This window comes from Perissodus microlepis, chromosome 16, assembly GCF_051167445.1.
Source record: "Perissodus microlepis isolate ML-2025 ecotype Zambia chromosome 16, ASM5116744v1, whole genome shotgun sequence".
Taxonomy (NCBI): domain Eukaryota; kingdom Metazoa; phylum Chordata; class Actinopteri; order Cichliformes; family Cichlidae; genus Perissodus; species Perissodus microlepis.
In genome coordinates, this window is record NC_140476.1 from 30,919,861 (window position 1) to 30,938,278 (window position 18,418).

General features: G+C 40.7%; 1 protein-coding gene across 1 annotated transcript; it reads right to left on the minus strand.

Moving 5' to 3' along the window:
• Nucleotides 1–13,087: 13,087 nt before the first annotated feature.
• Nucleotides 13,088–17,376, minus strand: hpxa (hemopexin a). The gene is made up of 10 exons (XM_084908489.1): nucleotides 17,249–17,376; nucleotides 16,609–16,649; nucleotides 16,424–16,501; nucleotides 15,764–15,921; nucleotides 15,040–15,193; nucleotides 14,691–14,903; nucleotides 14,403–14,498; nucleotides 14,118–14,245; nucleotides 13,883–14,030; nucleotides 13,088–13,655 (listed from the first exon to the last, which is right to left on the minus strand). Exons 1-10 carry the CDS (start codon nucleotides 17,302–17,304, stop codon nucleotides 13,426–13,428), a joined length of 1,302 nt encoding a protein of 433 aa, XP_084764615.1. The 5' UTR covers nucleotides 17,305–17,376; the 3' UTR covers nucleotides 13,088–13,425.
• Between the last annotated feature and the right edge of the window lie 1,042 nt (nucleotides 17,377–18,418).

Below are 18,418 nucleotides of genomic sequence, written 5' to 3' on the forward strand. Positions count from 1 at the left end.
TTGAGTCTCAGCTCCTGGGTTAACCATAGTGTTTTGAGCTCTTTGAAAATATATCTTCAACTTGACAACAACTTCAAAATTGGTCACAGAAATGCATCAGGCAATTTAAAAAAAACCTGCAAAGCATTTTCACAAGCATTCCTCAATGTAGTTGGATGATTTGAGCTAAACTTAGTATAACTTTTTTTAATAAATTGGATCTCAAATTGGATTGCATTTTTAAGTCCTCAGATACGGACGCTTGGTTCGAAGTCTTTGGCATCATATATGAAAGTAGTGGATTCCCATTATCCAACATGTTGTGCTGCAAACATACACTAACTCCAAATCTGAAAACAACAAATGAAGATCTAAGCACAAAAACAAAGCTTCAACTGCTTCTAGGTTGACAGTGATTTGCATCACTGCCACGCCTCCCTTTTATATTTGTGGACTCTTGTTTCAAACAGGACAGTTTGAAAGCCTGTAGTGCCAACGGTGCAGATACCAAAGGATGCCTTGGGTGTATCCCACAGATGCCAGCAGCTTTAAAAACATGACAGTATTTCATGCCAAGTAAAAATCCCAGTTAAATCTTTTGATTTTTTTATTTATTCAGCAAACAGTAACAAACACAAAAAGTAATGCTGGTGGGATTTTAATTGTAATCTCATTGAAGAGGTCTGTACATGTTGTTAACATTACAATGGGGTCTAAAGGATATTTGCAAGTTATAACTGTCAGATCAGCACTTCTTGTGTAAGAGCCAGTATATATCTATAGTGACCCATGTCTGGATATTGTTTCCCAATTAGCCAGAATGGCAGTCATTTTCTACAGAGACTGCTACCAACATCTGAAACAACAGCCAGTGTATTTAGCAATTAGCCACAGCGTGGCCCGATGGGAGTGGGAGTGTCCTGGCATAGAGAGAAAACATCAGGGACGAACCTGGAGACAGTGCAGGGTAGAGACGACTAATTTCCCTCAGGAGGACTCAGATGAGCACACAAGCACAAAAGGAGGAATACAAAATGTATACACACATACGGAAATATGCACATGCATTCAGCCACACACACTTGCACACACTGTCTTTGATAAAATCCCAGAGGAGTTCATAGCTGTAGCCAGTAGCTGCAAACTGAGTGCTGACCAGTGTGTTGTGTTCTCTCTGTGTCGTATATCTCTTGTCTAATGAGGAGGTGCCAGTTTCACCAGTTAATTTACCAGAAGACAGTCGCACACTGACTCACACTGACATTTATAGGCAATTAGGACCTGCCTGAGAAAAGTGTTTGTCTGTGTGCATCTGTGTATGTTTGTGTGTATGTGATAAGTGCAGCAGTCAGGTCAACATTTTCATCAGCTCAAAACTGACAGTACAGCCCCGCAGCTAATTTTGTTTGGATACAGATAATGGGGAGACATTATTTTAATTGTATTATGACTTGTAGACATTTTGTTCTGTGTATTTTACAAGGCTTCTACTTTTCGTGCACGTATGCAAGCATGGTAGGATATTTATACATACAGTTACAGTGGTGTGAAAAAGTGTCTACCCCCTTCCTGATTTCCTATTTTTTTTATATGTTTGTCACACTTAAATGTTTGAGATCATCAAAAAAAAAAATTAAATATTAGATAAAGATAACACAACTGAACACAAAATGCAGTTTCTAAATGAAGGTGTTTATCACTAAGGAAAAAAAAACATATGGCCCAAACCTAATGGCCCTGACTGAAAAAGTGATTGCCCATGGCACCCTTAGCAGCAACACCTGCAATCAAGTGTTTGCAATTACTAGCAATGAGTGTTTTACAGCACTTTGGAGGAATTTTAGCTCACTCATCTTTGCAGAGTTGCTGTAATTCAGCCACACTGGAGGGTTTTCGAGCATGAACAGTTTTTTTTAAGGTCGTGCCACAGCATCTCAATCGGACTCAGATCAGGACTTTAACTAGTCCACTTCAAAGTCTTCATTTTGTTTTTCTTAAGTTACTCAGAGGTGGGCTTTCTGGTTTGTTTTGGATCATTGTTCTACTGCAGAACCCAAGGGCTCTTCAGCCTGAGGTCACGAACAGATGGCTGAACATTCTCCTTCATTGATGTTTTGGTAGACAGCAGAACTCATGGTTCCATTTACCACAGCAAGCCTTCCAGGTCCTGAGGCACAAAGCAGCCCCTGACCATCACACTACCACCTCCATATTTTAGTGTTTGTACAATGTTACTTGATGCCAGATGTAATGGTACACACACTTTCCCAAAAGTTCGTCTTTTGTCTCATCAGGCCACACAAATTTTTCCCAAAAGTCTTGGGGATCATCAAGATCAGGGGGCAAACGCTTTTTCACACCGCTGTAAACCACAGGGAAATGTGCAAAACTCTAGAGTCAACTTTCATTTCTTTATATTTTGCCAGGAAAATGTTAAATAACTCCAGCAATTTATTGAAACATCTGTAAACATTGGTAGGAATGCAGCATATAAGGCAAAAACAGAGTTTGTGCATTTCTAACAAGGATTTCACTAGCTGGGCCCGCATCCTCATTTTAGGTTTGGCAATGTTTTTTAGTAGATAAAGGCGAATGACTTAATCAAGAATTGAGCTGCGGTTTGGGGGATGCCTCAATGGGGACTGCCGGCAGCTCCCGGGCCTGGTGGATCCCCATGTACTAATGAGAAGTGAAGAAGTGAAAGAATTGGAAAAAGGGCAGGGAGGATGGGGCATGATTAGAGAACAAACAACTTTTAGAACTGGCAGAGCCATATATAGATAAGACCCTGATGGGGCGTGTTTGGAGTTGTGGTCCCGCTCCTGAAATTCAGATAATTTATCTCCGATAAATTCAAAATTTGGTATGACCACTTTAAAACTGGTCTTGAGTGATCCATCGGCCAGAGCTGATTGGTTGAACAAACTAATGTGTTCTGTTGTGGAGAGGTTTACAAAACTATTAGCATATATTTGTTAAAGTACTTCATGTTTCTTCCTTAGTTTGATTACTTTGGCATCTTATAATATTTAAAAATATGCATCAAGTATGAGCAATAGTAGAAAATGTACTTTGGATTGTTGGAGCATTGAAAAGTGTGTAGACAAATAATAAACCCAAATCACAAAGACCACCTGGAGTCGAATTCACTTAAATACCTCTTGAAATTGCAATAAAACTAAAATAACAAAGAAAGACCAACAGAGAATTGGATGTTCTTCACAGTTTGGCTTTTAGGATCCAAATTTAGCTCAGTAGAGCATCTAATCTGAGCATGCAGGTGTTACTTTCACAAATGAACTACAATAACCAAAAAACAAAGTGTGATCAGATTTATCAGTTTCAGTCCTCAGATGAGCCCATAGACTCTCTTGCAGCTGGTCAAAGGTCACAAAACAGAGATGAGCGATGCAGCAACGATCACCCGGAGGATCATATGTGATGTAATGCTGCTTGCATCACACTGTATCTCCCCCAGCTGATGACAGTCAGTTCTGTTTCCCCTGCCAGCACATCCCAGCTGCTATGAGGCAATGTAGTCTGCCAGGCACAATACGGCGTGTCAGCCTGCAACAATGGAAGACTTGTGCTCCCTGGATGGCATCATTGTCACAGCTCTGTTTTTTTTTTTTTCTTTTAGAAGGGGAAGGCTTTGTGGATTGTCGTTGTTTTTGTTATTGTTGTTTTGGCTATATGTCTAGGTTATCTAGTTATTAACCCATGCATTGTTGGCAGATAAACAATAGATGCGGTGCGTGGTGAATGACGATGCACAGCTCTTACACAGACTGGATGTGGGTCATGAGTAGGGGTGCAACGATACTCGTATCAATATTGAACCGTTCGATACAGTGCTTTCGGTTCGGTACGCATATGTATCGAACAATACAATTTTTTTAAATTTATTTTATCAACTTTTCTCCTCTCTGTGTTGAGAGCTCAGTGGATCTGCATTCAACTACTCCGCCTAGGCTGCACTGTCGAGCGCAGATCCACTGAGCGCAGCACAAGCTAGCAAGACAGAAGCTAAGCTCGTTGCAACATGGCAAATTGAACCTCCCCCACCCTCATTCAGATCTGGCCTTTGGAACTATTTTGGTCTTCATGTGAAGTATGACCCTGAAGTCAAGCGTGTCATGGACAAAAGTAAAACAGTATGTCGGATGTGCCACGCAATGCTCAGTTACATGGGTGGGAACTACTGCGTTAGCGCAGTTAGCTCGTTAACGTGTTGACGCCGTCCAGCCCCACGCACGGGGCGATCCGCAGTAGCTCGTTAATGGAGATTTGCCGTGTTGTGGCGTTAACGTCATTTCAGATTAACGCTGACAGCACTAGTGGGAACACAATGAATATGACTGCACATTTATGCCGACATCATCCTAGTGCAAAGACAAGTGGAAGCAGACAAAAACAACAAGCATGCATGCTACAAACTTTACCCGAGTCATTTAGACAGCTGTTAGCACATGATTCTCCTTATGGGGACCTGATATGTTTAATATGCTGCTGAGAGTATACCCCAGAAGAAGCGTATAGTATAGCTTTTATTTTGGAAAGAGCCATTTCTCTGTAATAAACTCTCTTTTCCAAAGATGAGTGATTTCTCGATCAGATAGATTTATTTTTTTTATTACTTCTTTGTTTCAGCAACATTAAATTTAAAAACTGTACTTTTGAGTTAAAATATATATTTATAATTTTAACAAATGACAAATTAAAAAAGCATGAACATTTTTCGTATCGGAAAAATATCGAACCGTGACACCAAAGTATCGAACCGAACCGAACCGTGAATTTTGTGTGTCGTTGCACCCCTAGTCATGAGAAGTAGAAAGGGTATTTTAGGATTACAGGGGATCTGAAATTTTTTGGGATGCCAAGCCAGGCCATTGATGGGAGAAAGTGGACCAACCTCAAGCCCACATAAAATATTAATCAGAGTTTTTTTGGTATCGATACAATCGATATTTGGATCGATCCACCCACCACTACGATGTGCTATTGCTGTGTGATTTATTACTATTACTGAAGGCTAGCTAGCTAGACAACCTGCTAGCTGAATATAATCATGTGCAGTTCTGAAAGCAGACAAGAAAGAAAACATATTACTGATACAGAAATAGTTTTCTATACAAGATGACTGCAAAATGTGCAGCCTTACCTAATGTCCACCCTACTGTTATCATTTTATATTAAAATTTAAAAATCTAGTTGGTATTGCTGTCAGAACTGCACATGATTATTTGCAGCTAGCAGACTGCTAATGCTATCCATCAAGTCTAACAGTCTGAGGTCTAACCTCAGCTAACACCAGCTAACAATGTTAGCTTGGTGGTGAGTAGCCTTCAGTAATAAGAATAAATCAGACAGCAATAGTACATTCATGTAGTTGTAAAAAGCATGAAAACATATCAAGTAATCCGAAGTATTCAGAATACGTTACTCACTTTGAGTAACTTAACGGAATACGTTACAAACTACATTTTGGGGCATGTATTCTGTAATCTGTAGTGGAATACATTTTAAAAGTAATCTTCCTAACACTGCCGATGGGTGATATTACTGTGGCAAGTAAAGTATTTTAGCTACTCTCATAAACCCCATCGTACAGGCCAATATGTTGAAAAGATCAGGACAGAAAGATCTCTTACAGTACATCAGCTGTTATACTATTAGCTGGATATAGGTTTGGATATTGATTTGTTGAGATTAGATATAGATAGGTGTGCTGAGCGTTTGTTAAACTTGTCTGATATGGATTTCATTATCTGTGTGGTGATGGTGATAATTGGGATTCCAGTGTATACTGTATAAGTCTGTATGCGTACGAGTTATGAAACAAGTGAGGTTAGTGAGTGAGGCTGTTTAGCGTGTGAAGTTGTATGTTCTGGCTTGATAAATACGACGTTTCAACATGCATGCATTGAGAACTTCTACGAGGGCTCAGATGTCAGTTTCGCAGACTCTGTGAGCAAGTGTGGAGCACTGTGTCCTTTCTTAGTCTTTCTGCCTCACATGTTTGTTGTCACAAAGTAACTCCTGCTCTGTCAAGACCCCCCCTGAAATCACACACACACAAACACACACCTCTCCCGCTCCCCTGATGTAGAGTTAAAGTCATAATCCCACCTCCCCTCCCTCTCTCACCAGGTCCCTTGAGCTTTGCCCGTCCTCATTAGTGGGTATTTTTCCCATGTTTGTTAATTGTGTCCTGCTTTTTGCACCACCTGCCCCTCCCCCCCACCTCTCCCTCTCTTTTCCTCACCGCCCCTCACCACCACCCTCCTTCCTCCCCTGCTCATCTGTGCTCTCTAACAGCCACTAATTGTCATCATAAGGATGTGTTCGCTGTCACAACTGGAGAACAGACTGTAGACCGACAGTGTGCAGCCTGGCTCCTCTGGCCCCTGGAGGCCTCTGCACTGGTGTCTGGGGTCCAGAGGACCTTAGCAGGCAGGAAACCTCCCTCTGCAAGTGTAGCTAATAAAGACAGGGTGAGAATTTTACCTGGCTGACAGAGAGGGAGAGTGAGGCAGTCAACTCAACAAGGGCAAACTGGGAATTAACTTTAGGATACAGTGATGTCTAATGAGGTATGACTATGTTCCTAACAATACAATGTTCCAATAGCAGAATGTGATTGCCGTGTCAGAGATCTCATCACTCAAACGCTAATCAAGACTCCCTAGGATCTTTATTTATCCTCTAATTTTCTTATCTTGATTCATTTCTTTTTATAGTTTTTTTCTCTTCTCTTACATGAAATGAAATATAATGTGTACATACTTACCACAAAAGCTGCTTGTGATGTCTTTACTACCTGACACATGACTGAATCTCCTTGAATTTAGAAGTTTAGTTTGGTCTTTAAGCCACTGTGTTCCTGGGTAACAAAAACTGTGAAGGCAAGAATTACGATCAGTTCAAACAGTTTCCTATTTTCCAAAACAGGGTCAAACTGGGGGATTCCTCCCATTTGTAACTGCAATATATGATGAAAATTAAAACTAAATGCAATAAAATCACCTTTACAAGCCAATAAAGAGTCTACATATGCACACTGCAATCGAGCATCCAAGCCTATTATTGTTTATAAATCCAATGAGGAAAAATGGAAAATGTAATTTTTTACAGCCTACTGTATGTAAAAAAAACAAAAAAACATGACAAATTAAGTGTTGTTTTTTTCTGACTGCATAATCACAAAATTTAAAAAGCCTCACTGAAAGCAAAAACAAACAGAAATGAGGTGACTCAAAAATGCACTGTGATTCATCTGAACTATTACTTGGTTGTAAAGGGCAAAAAAATGGCAGCTTTGAACTTTACATCTGGAATCTGACCTTGTCAGCTTTAAGATATGAAATGCTGGAATAAAGTTATCTGGACAGTTTAATGTGAAATGATATACTTGATTTCTTAAAAATCGAAACACTGTGTCTGAAGTCAGTGTGGAGTTTTTCCGTCTTTTTTCGGAGTAAAGCAGAAGCTGTGGCTCCTTAAACAGTCAGTAGGGGGTAGCTGTAAGTTGATATTGTTTTGGGAGGGGCTTGTTATGTGGAGCAAACTGCTACATTATAACCAATGTGCTCAGTTATTATAATGTTTAAAGACTGAAAAATCCAGTAACTAATGATCCCTTTTTATTACTGTGATGGAAAATGTAACCGGGTGCCAGTTTTGTTTCTTTCACAGCACGTCTGCTGTTACAATTTAGTTGTATAGAAGCGTAATTTCTGAGCGACAGGGTTGTTGTGTCATTGTTCAAGCAAGCATGTGTCTTATACATGCACATGTTAGTGTATGTGTGCATGTTTGTGTGCAAGTGGGAATTTGTGCTTTGTGGCATGTGTGCCCTCAGCATGGGGCCATGGCGGGCCCCGTGCCGGCCAGCTGGATGCTCAATCTGTTGAGGGGGTCTTCTGCTCAGTGGAGGCAGGTCGGCTGGACCCACAACGACGCCCCGACCATTTGCCCCGGCCTCCCCTCTGACCGGGACGTGCTGCTTGGCAGGCCCAGCCAGGGACTGACAGCTCTGCACAGCCCAATCCACAAGACACTGGGAAGGAAGTGGAAGGGGGGAGGAAGGTTAGAGATACAGAGAGGAGAGAAGGGATGGGATGTGGAGGTGGTGGCAATTTTAGGGTAGGAGGGGAAAGAGGGGCAGACGGCAAAAAACAAAGCAAGAAAAACAGCAGCAGACCAGGCACACTGCCAACTGCAGGGAGACAAACAGAGGAAGTCAGTGAATGACGAGTGGAAAGGTAGTCAGAAAGGTGTATTTAGGATGGTGAATTTCAACAAAGAAAAAGACTGAGTGAAGAAGGACGTGCTTTTTTAAATTTAGGTGTTTTTTGGCATTCATCAGGTTTGAATTCTGGATAACCCTGGCTGATAAAAAGACTTGAAGAGTTTATTAATAAACTGCAGTCAGTCTTTCATACAGTATTAATGACACATAGCAAAGTTCAACTCTTCATACTGCTGGAAGGAATCGTAATAGCACTCTCATTCAGGGAAGAGGGCAGAACTCCAAACAGGAAATGAGGAGTGAGCCTTTACTTTCCAATATTTTCAGTCAAAAATATTTCTAGTCAAAGTATAAGCATTTAGTTATTACACAACACAAAAATATATAGATTTATTTTTTAGGTCTCAAGGAACAAGAATATACTAGAATTTAAAGGATCAACCTGTTTTTGAAAAAATAAACAAACACGCTGCTAAAAATATGAAAAGGAGGTACTTGATACTTCTAATTTGGTTTATTTTAGAAGTAAATGATTTGTGTTTTACATTTCCATATTCCATATTTATTTGATAGCTTAAGTGATGAGTTACTGCACTCACTAAGACTCACTACGTATCTTTTACATTTGTAAGGTTTCAAGAGGCAGTCTACAGCTGCAACCCACTGTTAGACAGATGCAAACATCCTTGAGCTAATGTATCCAAGATTTCTAAAAATGAAGAAGAAGAAAGAAACATGAAAAAAGCCCACATTTATTTAGGATAATGTTTTATTCTTTCCTCTCCTATTAGCCCTTCCATTAGTGTTTCCCATAGAAAGGACCGACTAACATCAGCTAAGATATATCAAGTGAAAGTTGAGCATTAGGCTCACTATCTACTGAAAGGACAAAACAAAAATGGATCTAATCAATATTCCTGGGATCACTGATAAACTGCAACCAGTAAATTTTACATCTGGAGTCATACCTGTCACACAAGACATGGAGTAAAATGGCCAATGAAGTGCCTGCAGCATGACCCACATCATTTTATTTGAACCTGTGTGTGTATGTGTGTGTTTTGGTCTTCTCTGTGTGCCTTTACCAGACTGGTTTTGCTGCTTTCTCTGACAGTTTGATGCAGGGCGCCGGGGTTACATCTGAGGGAGTGTTTTTAGCGGTCACCAGTCTACAGAGGGGACGCTAGCTGGCACCATCTGGTCATGAGCTTCAACGTTTATCTGGCACAGTCTTGGCCAATGTCCATACCTGCTTGTCCTACACACACACACACACACACACACTAAGTGGGGGTCAAGCTACCCTAAACGGCAGGCTGAGAGCAGATGTCCATCAACCTCCCAGTCCAGTTAATTAAGCAGCGTCACAAACAGCAAGAAGACGATTCACATGCACACAGATGCACACACATGCATAAGCAAAAACAACATTCCCACAGCCGGACAGTCCAACAGAGGAGAAAAGAGGAAGTATGGAGGGTCATTGGTATGTGCAACCAAATGATGCGTCAAAGTGAAAGTTTGTGATGATTATTACAGCCGGTCTGAGGCATCGCTTGTGACTCTGTCAGGGGTGGCTGTAGCACAGGAGGTAGTGCAGGTCACCTACTGATCGGAAGGTTGGTTCGATCCTTGGCTCCTCCAGTCTGCATGTCAAGTATTCTTGGGCAAGATACTAACCCCAAGTTGTTCTCCGATGCATCGATCGGAGTATGAATGTGTGTGAATGTACTTAGATAGCACTGAGTATAGATAAAGTGCTCGTGAGAATGGGTGTGATTGGGTGAATGTGGCATGTTGTATAGAGCGCTTTGAGTACTCCGGGAGAGAAGAAAAGCGCTGTATAAGAATCAGTCCATTTACCCTGCAGCACACTGATGAAAAATCTTTACAAAACTGTTGTATCACATCATTTTTATTATTCTACGACATAGCTAACAGTAACCTTCCACTACAGCAGGGGCTGCTGGGACTACTCTTTGTTTTACTGGTTGGTCCAGATACCTGTGAGCAGAGGAAGCCTACATCAAAATACTTTTAGGTTTAGTAGAAGATCATTATTTGGGTTAAAATAGGCTATTATGACTAGGTTATGACTTTAATCTCTAAGGTCATTTTTGTCAAGGACACATTTTGCACAAATAAGAGAGAGCAGAGTGTGTAATTACAAGTATATTTCCCAGTATGCCCCTCTACCATGAAAACATTGGAGGAATAGTGCCTTTGTAAAATGAGTCGGAAGACAAACGCTTGAAATGCAATTTGTGAGTAGTAAACACAAAGATTCTGCAAAGCTATAGCTAAAGATTTGTGTTAAGCAGTGAAATACACAGAGCAACTGAGAGGATATGATAACCTACTGCAAACCTGCTGACAATGGACTTTGATTCATACAGAAATTAAAAAATACATCCTCAAGATGCACATTATTTACGGGAACAGACAGTTTCCTCATATATATGATCAGGTGTTATCCACTTGAGTCCACATGCCGTCACTGCACTATTTCCTGCCCTGTATCTGCATTGCCTGCTTATGATTAGATGCAATACTATGATCTAATTGCAGACTAGTAAATGAAAGCACTGACCTTACAGTTTCCCTGTCAAACAGAGTTCCTCTCATTAGACACATTACACCAGATTTGATGTATGTGTGTTCTTGGGCTGGCTGCCTCTGTAGCCCACTGTGGCATCATATCACAGCCACTGAAGGGCTCCAGTGTTTCTCTCTCCATTGTCATCGCAGCAGCCGGTGGGGTGAAGTAAGGGATTGTGTGATCCGATGAAGCATGCTGTTATCAGAGACTCCAACCCCAGTCATGAACCTGACATCATCCCATTGCCTCAGTTTAGAGGTGTGTGATGCACAGGTCATTAAGGATGGGAGAAGCAACACCAAACTTCTAAGTGTATGTATAAATAATTCATGGGTCACACTCTAACTAACTTTAGCTCTATGTCCTGTTTAATCAATAAAGTGTTGTTGATGCTATTTTATGTGATTTGCAGAGTAAGAGCGAGCAATATTTGCTAGGATGATAGCTTACATGAGTCTTATACATGGGATGTTGCTTGTTGCAGCCTGTCTTTGCTGCCATCTTCAACACTGATGTCATGATATGTCTGCACACATTAGTCTGGTGGATTGCTAGGGTAAAGTGGATATGACACTGGTGACAGGCCACCCACTGGCAGACACTCTGCTATACTGAGTAAGAAACTCAGCGTTCAAAATGTGGCCATCACATGTAAAGATATGCCACACTTTTTAATATGGGGCTGATACATATTATAGCTTTTAAAGAAAAAGCAAACTGAAGACTGATATTTGTAAATTCCCAAAATAATCACAAGTCACTGTGATGCCTTGATGTCATTCCTGATTCTCATCAGTGACAGCTCCACACTAACCTTGAACTCAGATGTTTTGGAGGCAAGCAAAAGGTAATTTTTTTGGAAAAAATGTAAATAATGTTTTTTTTATAGTGTGTTTTTTGTCACTTGACTATTATGACTTGGAAGAACCTTTTTTTCAAATGTGACATGTGACATATTGTGATGCCTACAATGAGGGTCACTATCAACGGAGACGTACCGTAGACCTTTTTTGGGGGGTTTTCGCTGATGAATGTGCACAGTTACTTAAAATGAATAATTAGGTTTTGCTCTAACATATTATAACATTTTAGTCTTGTGCGGGGCCCTGAAGTGTACATGTGAACTGCTGCTACTTCCATAATAATAATATGTGATAATAGTATGGCCACACAGCTTTGATAGTATATCACAAGACAAATGTACTAAAAGTATATGTGTTTACAAAAGTTTTAGTTGTTTTTTTTAAATAGGTCAGCATTCACATATTTGAAAAACTCGAGTCTTTGTTTATATTTTAAATTGAACAGATCTGAAGAAATCCTGGCAGATTTGATGTCGGGGCATTGAACACTGTCTTAAAAAAATGGAACCAGTTGCAGATACTTGAAAATTTAGTTCTTACTATTTCACAAAGACATGCACTCAATATTTTTACTGCTCACTGTTTATTCACCAGGTAGAAAACATCAGGTTTCTGTAAACCAAATGTTGTGTTTTTTTCCAGCTGCAGCTGGTCCGTGGGAGTTCACAAGCACAGGAACACCAAAGCTTCCTGTGGATAATTCACATCTCATCTATGTGTGCCTCACAGGAATAAGATGATTTAACACCTGCTCTGACTTATCTGTACTGCTCTGTTTGCAAGAAACAAAAGCAGAGTTACAGAAAAGGCAAAGACAGAAGTATTGTCCTCATTCTATCGTCACAAAGTAGCAGATCAACAAAGTGGAACTCTTCTGCCCTCTGCTGGTAAAAGGTCGGAAAGTCTCCTTGTTTTGCCTCTGGAAAAACTGTTCGCAAAACAGCTCCTCAGATGTATAAAACCACTAATAAATATTATCTTTAGACTTCTTTCTCAGCCCCTTATCACTGAGTCTATGCCACCTGTCCTATAGGGCAGGAGCAGGATGCACTCCAGACAGGTTGCCACTCCATTGCAATCAATCAGCATAGGTCCACTTGAAAAAAGTCTAGTTAAAATGTACTGTAGTAAGTTATAAAAGAAAATGCAGTTACATGTTATAAATAACATGTAATTTCTTTTTAAATGCTACAGGTATAGTCTACTCATATTCATGGTATATGTGTTGTTTGTTTGTACTGTACAGAAAGTATTTTCTTTCTTGGATATTCAGAAAGTGAACTATGTAGGAAAAACTCTTTATCCTTGCAAGTGTAGTATCAGAGTACGTGGACCTGCCCGAGAAGCATCCTGGAAACTTATTAACACATCACAGAAATAAATCATCACTGTTTCACCTTCTTGGTTGTTGCCACTTTGCTTTATTCACAACAGCACTGTACAAAACGAATCACAGAAAAACATCTGCCTTCTTGGTAGCACACTTTGCGTTGAGGACCACAGAGCTTTAGCATGAAAAGTAACAACCCTCTAAATGAATTAAAGAAGGCTACTTTGAGGTAAGACATGGAAGGGAAACAATGGGTATGAAATACTGCATCAGCTGTAAGTGCTCTTAGTCAAAAGCTTAGCGACTTGTCGTGTGGCGCCTCCTGTCTGAAGTCGTTGGTGCTTTTGTTTCTCCATATTTCACTGTGTTGTATGCGATGTTCTGCACAACCCATTCAGTCCTAGTGATCACAGCCAAACAGCTCCAGGGACACTTTGTGCTGCTCAGGCAGGGACCTGGCAGTAGAAAGCAGTTTGGTGCTATCAAAGTGGTAGAAGTGATTTCCTATGATCACCTTAACTCCTCCGGGACCGCACATGGCAGTATCGACTCTCTTGAAGGGTCCGATTGGACGCTCGTTGCCTGCCTTACGTGGGGTGACTTTCAGTTCCACATCATACATCTGATTACCTGATGGAAAAAAGGCAGAACGATATGGTAAGATATCTATCTAAAAGTCTTAGTTCTTTGTAAATATAATTGTGACCATTTTCAAGTAAGTGCTAAATGACTTATTGTGTCATCTAAGTGATCAAATAACACTACATGATGTAACTACATGTGTAGTTCAAAGCAGTCCTAGAAGTGATACGGGGATAATCAATACTTGCTTTCTGTATTTCTGCCTGTGTTTATACCTTTGATAATGTGAGCAATATGATGGTCCTCACAGACGAATGCAGCATCAATGGGACCCTCAATGCCCAGCTCCTCCGTCACAGGTTTGGGGTAACCATCGAGGTGGATGTGGGGCTCACCGACTCGGTAAACATACAAATTGTTATTCTTGGGAGAAAAGAGAAACAGAAAACATGGTAAATATGGTGTGCAGAGTTAATGACAGGATCAGAAATGTGCTTCCAGGTGCTTTACCTTGATCAAGTAAAGGTGATTTTCATAGGAGAAAGCGGCGTCCACCTCACTGTGCAGCTCCTTGAAATCATTCTCGATGGTGTCAGAGGTCAGTGTGTCATTCTCATCTTTACGGAGGTAATGGTGGCCTGTGACATAAGAGAATAAATCAAGCTCTGATGAACGCTGGGTGTACAGCCAAACCGCAGACCCAGCCCTGATCATAATGCTGTCAGTTCAGTACAGTGATTTAGATGTTGGGACAACATATAAATGTATATGATGTGTTCTGATGTCAGATCTCACCTCTGAAGGCATAAATGTTTCCAGCATCGTCTGACGTGATGGCATCCAGGTGAACACGGCTGCATCGCTCTCTCTCCACATGGTCGCTGTCAGGACCTGAACAAAAAAAAAACAACAACAACAAAAAAAGTGTATTTTTGTTAAAAATACAAAACATAACTTTGGTCTTACAGTCCTGGAACATCGACAGCACAGAAACGGTATTTAAAACTACAGCTGTGTCAAATTTGAAGTCAGGAATTCACATTTCACATCTGATCACATTGCTCACTTTGCTTTTTAACTTACTGAACTTGGAGCATCTCATGAAGTAGTCGCGGGCCTCTTTGGGGTATTTGCCGTGCACTTCGCCAGTCTTTGGATCAAATTTGGAGAACATGTGCCCGTGGAAGCAATAGTAGTGCTCCATGAAGCGGAAAGCCGATGTGCAGTTTGGCATGGACTTGAACTCTTTCTCCTCTACAGCCTTGCTTTTAAGATCGTAGTGGTAGATTTCATCCCCTTCAGGGGGAAAAAGACGTGTGTTTTAAAGTTTTTCCTCAGGTAGCTTTTTTTTTTGGAAATAGTGAAAAATGCTCTTGGTCTCATAGGAATAATAACCACAGTTTTCTCACAGTCAGTGAGAACTTTTATTTACCTTTGAAGAAGATAACGGAGTCGTTGGCGCACTCTGGATGAGGACATTCCACAGCAGCATCCAGATTGTCGGGGATTCCAGGGAAGACTTCTGAGATATCCTTGGGGTAGCCAGCCTCCAGCTTGTGCTTGTAAAAGCTGAACACCTTGTTGTCCTATGTTAAAAAAAAAAACACAAGTAAGATTCAACTGACAAGCTGTTAGGCTTTTACAGTCAAATCAGGAGAATCTCACTTTGTATCGCTTTCAGAAAGCAGTAATGCAGACAAAATTTATTTTGCAAAGGTTTCACATTTACAGCAGTTTTCAACCCCAAAGTTTGGGCAGTTGTGGAATGTTGATAAATTTTAATCATCATCACACTTGAACAGCTATAATTACTCATGAGAATGCAAAAAGAAACTGAGAAAGGTATTTGTGGTGCACACCAGTCCAGACATGTCAGATGGCATGATGGAGACTATTTTGCACAGATATGAGTGCAGGTGTGCTTTGCACACAAAATGTTTGAAAGCCACTGGCCTACATCATACCTGTTTTCTAGTCACACTATTCTGCCAGCTCAACTGCAAGGACAGCTGTTGTCTCCCTCTCTCCACTCTAGTCTTGCTATCCATCTTGCTTTGTGTTGTAATTCCTATTGGGTTATTTAAACTGTTTCCTTCTCTGGATGTTTGCCTGTTGCCAAACTCTGTTATGATCAATAACACAATAAAAAGCCATACCAAGAAGAGGAACATGCGGTCGTGGTCGTCGGGGTTGTCTTCAAAGTGCATGTGGAAAGCAGCGTCCACATGGCCCAGGTGATGATGGTCGTCCAACTCAGCGAAACTCTCATTGGAGAGCTCGGCAAGGCCGTGGAAGCCCTTGTATAAATGGTCACCTGACAGAACATATACGGGACACAGTCATTAAATAGAGCCAATCACACTTTTTATGCATGCTGCAGTTCATACTCCATTAGAGCTCTATGATGATCAAACACATTTTAAAAGTATGACATATTCCCAGGTCATAACTTTCCCTCATGCAGTAAATGGTAAATGGCCTGCATTTGTATAGCGCTTTACTTAGTCCCTAAGGACCCCAAAGCGCTTTACACATCCAGTCATCCACCCATCCACACACTGGTGATGGCAGCTACATTGTAGCCACAGTCACCCTGGGGCGCACTGACAGAGGCGAGGCTGCCGGACACTGGTGCCACCGGGCCCTCTGACCACCACCAGTAAGCAACGGGTGAAGAGTCTTGCCCAAGGACACAACGACCGAGACTGTCGAAACTCGAACCGGCAACCTTGCGATTACAAGACAAACTGCCAACTCTTGAGCCACGATCGCTCAGTGTCAAAATGCCTGCCCATGACTCCTCTATGGATTCTTACCCTTGAAAAAGTATGGGATTCCCTCTTCATTCACTGCAACAGCATCCATCTCAAGGCCTTTACAGCGGTCAAGGTCATCTGCAGAATATCAGGTGAAAGTGAGAAGAAGGCTCATAATATAGAACATGATAGCAGTTGTGTTGAGAAATGTCTTTGAATTTAAAAGAATGAAATTTTCAACGCACAATCATGTTCATGTGGTGGACGTCCTGCACCTCCTCCTTGCCTGGTTTTACCAGCAGAGAAAAGGCATGTTATCACTTTAAGCAATTTCACTCAAAACTTAGGCTCGGACTTTTAGTTTTACAAAATTGTTAAAGGGAAAACGCACATGAGAGCAGTTTTCAATCTTCATCTAGTTTTTTACTCAAGCTATACTGTATGAAGCCACAGTGTCATGTTGTGTGATATCCAGAGAAAACAATGAGATCATGTGGGGTTAAAACAATTCAAATTGGTGTAGCCTACTTACGAAAATATCACTAGTAGCCAGCTTTTTAAAAGTACATAACAATGCTTTTATTATCATAATTTCTTGCCTTATTTTTTCCTGTATCAACGCTGCTTAACTGAGGAAGCATAAAAAGTGACTTTAGCTAAATTAAAGTGTTGCTTTAGATCTGTAATCATGTCTGCATTTAGCACAAACAACAAAAAAAAGTTATCTGGAAACATTTTAGATATGCAGCAAAGACACAACATGATGTCCCCTGTAACTCATTACGTTAGTATTGAGTTTTAATGAAAAAAATTAAACAAGTGGCATTAAAAAGCATTCAAATTGTCTGGGTTTTATCTCTTCATTAGAAGTGCAAGTCCACTTACGAGTGAGCCCATCCCAGGGCTAGGGTAAGCAACAGGATGCAGGAAAGCAGCTTCATGATGAGGATTCCTCTGAGACCAGATAGGCCTGGAGAGCTGAGCCAAAGGTACCCCTGCAACTTCTGCTGCGTTCTTTTATACTGTAGCCCAGTTTAAAAGGTCACATCACACTGGGTACCAGAGGAGGAGGGGACAATGTGCACAACCAGTAGCTTTATCGAAAGACGCCCACAATATTTGATGAGCCCCCAGAGCTGTGCCCCCACAGACCTCCACCTCTGACTTGTCTTTGTTCAAACCACCTACCAGGAAATGTCCTGGTGCAACAGAGATTCATAGAATTTGATGGGTTACCCCTTTTATTTTTTGGGCACAGAAGTCTAATCACGTATATATCTTATGTCATCATGCTACAGCACTGAATAAAAAGCAGACTTGTGCAGTCATCACTTTTGAGAATATGAATGTGGGTGAATATTCCACAGCATTAAAACCGACATGCACACCAGTGCATACCTAATGTAATATTTATGCAAGATTACTGTTTTCCAGAGAAAGGCTCGTCGATACCTGTAGATCATTTGATGTGACAAAAAGTGTACAAAAGCATCTCTATTTATTGATGTGCATAATTGAACCACTTTACTCATCACATGCAACAAATATCTTTTCAGAATATTCCAGAAGTCTGCCTGAGCTGGATCTGCAGGCCAGACCAGGTCCAGCTACCTAAGAGGTTACTAACCCACTACCCCCACTAAATTAAACAAAAACTGCTGACTGCAGTGTTTCACAATCCTTGGACTAAGTGTTGTATAATGTTTGTAAAGTGAACATTAACAGAAGAAGTAGGATGGCCTCAGTGTAGGTAATACTTATCAGTAAAAATTGTTCCCTTTGTGTGGGATCTATGTACGTGCTGCCTTCTATTCCATTTTTAATAGCTTGTCCTGTGCTTCTTATTTGTTGCAAATATGCTATTAAATGCACAAACAAAAGATTCACTAAAGCTCATGGCTATAATCTGGCATGTTTACATTCATGTAATTTTTTTTTACATTTATGTTCATTAACATGCACTGTCCTAAATAAAATAAATAGAAATATGGGAGATGAAGTCAATAAATGCTGCCAAAGAAGTCACCGTAAGATTTTTAAAAGGGAAGATAATAT